Here is a 6,000-nt window from a genome sequence, read left to right as displayed (position 1 = left end):
TCTACAGCAGATCCACCTTGGGTCAAAGGAAATACCCTTATTAATTTATATGATGAGGTTCTAAGTGTCGTGCCGAGAACCTCAGATTCAAGCAAATTCCACTCTGGAACATCCGTTTATTAGAATCCTGGTGGTCTAGTGGTTAGAACTCAGCGCTTTCACCTCTGCAGCCCGGGTTCAATCCCTGGTCTGCAAAATTGAGATCCCACATCACACTGTGGCCAGAAAAAAAAAAAAAATTGGGACAAGAAGCTCCCTCCCCTCCCCCCCACTGCCTCACTTCAGTCAACGCTGCCCCCTCCCGGAGGAATTCCCACGGTGGCACAAGCAGATTAAGAGGCTGATGTTGTCTCTGTGGCAGCTCGGATTTGATCCCTGGCTCAGCACAGTGGGTTAAGAATCTGGCGTTGCTGCAGCTGCAGTGCAGATCGCAGCTGTGACTCAAACTCAGTCCCTGGCTTGGGAATTTCCATATGCCGCAACTGCCCCCAAAAAAAGGAAAGAGAAAAGAAGAAAAAAGCTGCCCCTTGGAGACTCTTACTGGGCGGGGGTCTGAGGGCAGAACCTGGCTACTATTTTATTGAATAAAGACCTCTCTGAATAATTTTTTATAAACTTCCCAAGAATACCTTCCTGACAAAGTCATTGTTTACGTGGGAGAAGTTGGTGCCGACTGCCAACCATCCTTCAACGCTGGAGGGAAACGTGTTCTCGAAGAAAAACACCAGCTCTTCTTCCCTCAGGCTCTCCTGTTTTTCTTAGCATCTGTTTGGGATTCTGCGGTGTTACATGAATTTTCTCATACTTCCAACTTTGACCACAGTTGACTCAAGGACCAACAGCCCATTAGGGCTCAAATTCACCATCGTGAACATGGTCTGGAAAATGATGATTTGGGGGATTTCAAGATCAGATCCTAACGGGTGACTGAAACACCTGTGTCCCATGTACCTGGCCATTCCTCTCAGACTTTGGGGAGGAAGCAGGCAGACAGTGCTGTTAATACTCAGAGCTCTCTCTGGAGCTCCCTTGTGGCTCAGTGGGTTTAGGAGCTGGTGTTCCTGCTGTGGTATGGGTTTTGGCATGGGTGCAGCCAAAAAAATAATAATCAGAGCACTCTCTCATTTCAAATGTCTTAAAGATGGAGGTAAGAGCTGCTCAGAGGACGTGAAGCTGCATTTATGAATGAAAGCATTCGCGGCTGGGTTTCCTGCCTTCTGTTTCCTTACAGATCTCAAGTTGTAACTTCCACATGAGACCACGCTGCTGTAACAATTTCTATTTCTAGTCTGCATCCCGTCCCAGAGGAGAGGAGAGACGATTTGGCCGTGCATAGAACAGTCCAAAACAGAAAAAAGTCCTTTCCTCTGGCTGGCGTTCAACGTTTATATTTTTAGATTTGGAAATACATTTTCCTTTCCCTCCACCCGGCATGTATATTTGTACTCGCCTCTTATTCCTTCCAAAGGGCACCGCAATCTGTTTCCTGGCAATTTGAGAAGTGAGAAATGTCTGCGTGGGGGGAAAAAAGCAAAGACACATGTGATGCCATAATTTTAGCAAGGAAACATTGCCCAATGACAAAACCAGGGGCTGTCTTGTGATGGTGTCTTCTGCTCTCACCAGTGCCCTATTCTGGTCTCGCTGAAGGCGACTCGGGCTGTCGCCCAGATGTCGTGACCTGCTGTAATCGGCAGTACACATCTCCAAGGACAGGGAGGGCGTGCCGACCTTAACTTGGAAAGCGGGAGCACGATGATGGGGATTGAACCACCCCTCTGCATTCATTGCAAATATTAAAAACAGGCAGTCTGTCCAGCCGCAGTTCCGATCTTTAAGTGCCCATCCTACGAATGCGTTAAAAAGTTTGTTCAGGCAACAAGGACCTATCGAGCATTGCCATCTGCCAGGAGGGCTCTGAGCACCGGGAATAGGGCCACCTTTGCCCTGTTGATGTTGAAACAGCCCTGACCTCACAGTCAGGGCACTTGAGGTTGCATAAGACCAGGGCGGGGTGTCAACAGGGCCCTTCTGATTAACTGTGGTTTTCTCTGTGTCCAACTGAGCCAAGGTCTGTCCCAGGCAACACTGGAAAGCCTTTCAGGTTAGAACACGATTTCTCCTTCTGCTTCCTTGATGTCTGCCTCCTGTCAGAACACGAGCTGGCTGAAAAAATGTAAACTTTTCTGCTGCCTCTCTACGGGTTATCTAACCACCAACACTGGTGTGGCGTCCAGGTTTCCAGAACGCTCTGTGGTGCATGCTTACATTCTGCTTCCCAAAGGAAAAAAAGCAGCTTAAGACTATTTCAAGAAGTACTTCCACACGTGATCATCATTCAGTATTACAATGTATTATGTGCAAAATTCCACTTAAAAAATCATTTACAAAAGGAAGGACAACACAGTATGTGCTGAGGGGTCCAGATGTACAGCAAAAGCTTAAAAAAAGGTCTAAGGTACAAAGCCAACCAAATTAGATGACTATGCATCTTTACACAGTACGAGAACGTATTTTTGTAACTACCTGTGTTACACTGATATGAGACCCTTATCCCTTGTGAATCCCCAAACAGGTTTCATGAAACAGAAATTTAACCTCATCACACATTCTTACCACACAGAGATGGGCTTTTGGGGGAGCGTCTGCAAACTCCTTTCCAAATGGCATTTATTTCACTCAAAGTCACATCATACATTATGTGATTTCTGCCCCAAATAATTGGATGCTATTCATTTTGATTTCTGTAGAAAAGGATAAAAATGTTGTTCTTATTATTTTTTTTTCCCTCCTGGGGTTTTTGAAATGGATTCCAGAAGCAAATAACACGGGACTGACTTTGCAACTCTCACTGTGTATTTACAGTATTTTCAGCAGAGGTGGTTCCTTCTACCCCCTTTCTCCACTTCCTTCGAGGAGCCTGAACCAGCAGACTACCCTCCTTAATCCCCCGTTAGAGTCTGTATTTCTCTCTCGGCCTCTCTCTACATTCATTTCTCTCCTGATCCGCAGCATCGCTCGGTTCAAACACAAAACAGCGCAACATCACTGAGCAGGAACAAGGCAATAACAGTACATCAGATTTCCAAAGGCATTCTGTGGCCAGTGTCAGTAATACGTGGCTTTAAGAAACCCAGCCGTCTCTCCCCACAAAGTTGCCGCAACATCCAGTTACAGAAGAGAGACTTTTAAAATGCAATACTCTCAAATCCAGCAAGAGATTTTGTTTTGCATATTAAATGTTAAAAATCACATGCATAATTATAGAATATCTTAACGTTATAAAAATAGTTTAAAAACCCATCCTGACAGTTTACCTGCAACTGCTATAAAATTTTCTATGAAATATATAAAAACACAAAGGTTCTTTGTAAAAAAAAAAAGAAAGAAAGAAAGAAAGAAAGAAAGAAGGGAGGATGGACGGAGGCATCCACAGAACTGACAGGGTCTTTGACGCACTGCATCAGACAGTCTTGTCAAACGCCGGCCACTGAACTCAGGAGGAGGGCTTGTACCTTCAGTGTTCACTCAGCACACACACACACATACACTGGAGCCAACCTAGAACTTGGCCGGGGGTAGGTGGCCAACAATCTCAGGACCTTTGAACCATCAGATGCAAATCTCCATCTCAGACGGACGGATCCTACTGTTTCTGGAAGCTCAGCTACCTTGCGTGGGCAACACAGCTAAAGGTGCCCGTGGCCAGGTCGGCCTGTGGATGGCTCGGTCACTGACCCGAGGGGTCCCCAAGGAGGGGACTGCCTCTCCAGCACAGAGGCCGGGTCCCCAAGCCCCCTTTGGACGCACTGCTGGGAAGTCTTGCGTGTCCCCTAGGAGGCGGGGAGGTCTTCTTCCCCATTCTGGAAGATGACACCGTAAGGATCCTTCTTGATGCGCTTGTAGACGAAGTGGAAGATGTGGGGCTGTGGCCGGCTGTGCAGCTCGGCCTTGATCTTTTGAGGGTATGTGTCCTCTGCCAGCTGCTGCCACGTTTCGTCCACGAAGAGGAAGAGGCTGTATTCCGCGGGGTCGGCCACCTTGAACTTCTCAGCACAGAGCTGACACACGTCCTCCGTGGTGACGTAGGGTCTCACCAGGAGGGTCTTTCCTGTGCAGCCACTGTTGACCTCCTGGAAGGCCACCCGGAGGTAATTCTGCAGGTGGAAAGAGATGCAGGGACAGGGTCAGGAGAGGGAGGGAGGGAGCCAGTGCAGGGAGCACGGGAGATGCCATGGTCGTCTCACGGGTGAGGACCCTGGGCTCGGGCTCGACCAGACGTCCAAGGTCAGGACACCAGGCCTCCAAGTGCAGGGAAAGAGGCTGATTGGAAGCTGGACCGTGCAGGACACAACCATATGGACTGAGTTGCTACATTTTATTTTTTGTTTTTGTTTTCTGGCCGCGCCTACGGCACATGGAAGTCCCCCGGCCAGGGATCGAACCTGTGCCACAGCAGCGACAACGCCATGTCCTTTAACTGCTAGGCCACCAGGAAACTCCCTGGGTTGCTGTATTTCAATTCAGCCCAAGTACAAGAATCAGGAAGTCCGCTCAGTCCTGTTCTGACCTCTCCGTCCCTCTCATACAGTCTGGCTGAGTCATCCCTGATTAAGGGTGGCAGCAGAATCCAAAGCCGGATTTACCCCCAGATTGAAAAATGCCCCCATCAGCAGAAAAGCCTCAGGCAGGAGTCAGGAGGAAGGAACATGTAACACAGGCCAGATAATGCAGGCTATGTTTACGCTGCACTACTTTTTATGAAGCGTGAGCAAGGCCAGTGGTGTCAGGTTGGACCACAAGATGCTGTGGACAGCGAACCATCCTTCCCCTCCTCAAATGGCAACTGCATGTGGTTCAACCCAACACAGGGCTCCAAGTGGCTCTAAGTGGCATTGGGGAGATGGGTGGGGGCTGGGTTTTGTGGGAGAGTCTAGGAGGTATGGTAAGTGCAGGTGGCGCTGCAGGGAGGGGAGGGCTGTTCTCGGGTCCTGCATCGCGAGCAATGCCCAGTGTGGGCCTCAGGAGACAGAACAGACCTGCAGGCCCACACACCCAGGCCCAGGTAGGGGTGGGGCACCCCATGCCTTGCCCTGGTCCAACATACTATGGTCCCGGACCATTCTCCCTGGGAGTGGGGTTGCCAGGTATGAGAGGGAACACCCAGCTACATCTGATTTTTCAGACAGAAAACAGATAGGTTTTCCTTTTCTACATCAGGAGGAAAGAGGAGCGGGGCTCTCTGCCCAGGAGGGTTCTCATGAGGGGTTCCAGGGATGCTGGAAAAGAACCCTCGCTCTGCACATGGAAGATGACACACTCTTGGACCAGAACATCTCAGAGCAACTTCAAGTACACACCTGCCCCCACCCCCCATCCCACTTCCCCAGCCTGTGGCCCACATGCTTGGCATGCATTTAATCCCTGACTTCTGAAAAGAACTTTAGGAAGGAGGTCTATGGCATCCCCCTATGGCCCGTGAAGAAACTGAGGCCCAGAGAGGCTAAGTAACTTGCCCAAGGCCACACAGCCAAGTGAGTGGCGGGGCCCGCGTTCCAGGGCCTTGACCAACGAGGTGTGCTCTCTCTCTGGTGTGAGCAGATGTGGCTGTGACTCCTGATTTAGGAGTTCCAAGGGAAGCTCTGCTTCCCGGTTTTGGCTTTTCCCGCCAAGTGGAGTGCTGACAAGTCCCCTCTCGGGTCTAGGAAGATGGGGATCTCCAAGGGGAGCGAGGCCCGTGGGGAGGGGAGTGCATGAGGCAAGGGCTCCATGGCGTCTGGGGTCTCTAGGTTAGAAGCCCCAAGTAGGGGAGGGGCTGGTGGCAGGTGGGGAGATGGAAGGATGGGCTCTTTTCGCCTCCTCCATCCTTCTCCTCAGAGGCTGTGTGGCCTTAGAATCCCCTCTGTGGACGGCCAATGGTCACCGCACCCCAAAGGCCTAAGGATGCTAAATTGCTTAACATGAGGATGGTTCTTCAACAACCCAAGGGGTGGGGGGAGC

At 50.1% G+C, this 6,000-nt stretch overlaps 1 protein-coding gene across 28 annotated transcripts in view; it reads right to left on the bottom strand.

Annotated features, from left to right (window-relative positions):
- Positions 1 to 2,331: 2,331 nt before the first annotated feature.
- Positions 2,332 to 6,000, bottom strand: part of RIN2 (Ras and Rab interactor 2) — a 251,143-nt gene continuing 247,474 nt past the window's right edge. For all 28 annotated transcript variants that reach the window (XM_085004574.1, XM_085004578.1, XM_085004588.1 and 25 more), the window contains one exon: positions 2,332 to 4,157. In XM_085004574.1, coding sequence (XP_084860700.1) covers positions 3,834 to 4,157 — 324 coding nt within the window. In that variant the 3' untranslated portion in view covers positions 2,332 to 3,833. The remainder of the gene's footprint in view (positions 4,158 to 6,000) is intronic.

This window comes from Sus scrofa, chromosome 17 (assembly GCF_054392235.1).
Source record: "Sus scrofa isolate SSC_HxYL_T2T_F1_AM1 chromosome 17, Sscrofa_HxYL_maternal_Yorkshire_Landrace_v2.0, whole genome shotgun sequence".
In the NCBI taxonomy this organism is placed as follows: domain Eukaryota; kingdom Metazoa; phylum Chordata; class Mammalia; order Artiodactyla; family Suidae; genus Sus; species Sus scrofa.
The sequence above is the reverse complement of the archived record's forward strand: the minus strand, read 5'-3'. Positions and strand labels throughout refer to the sequence as shown.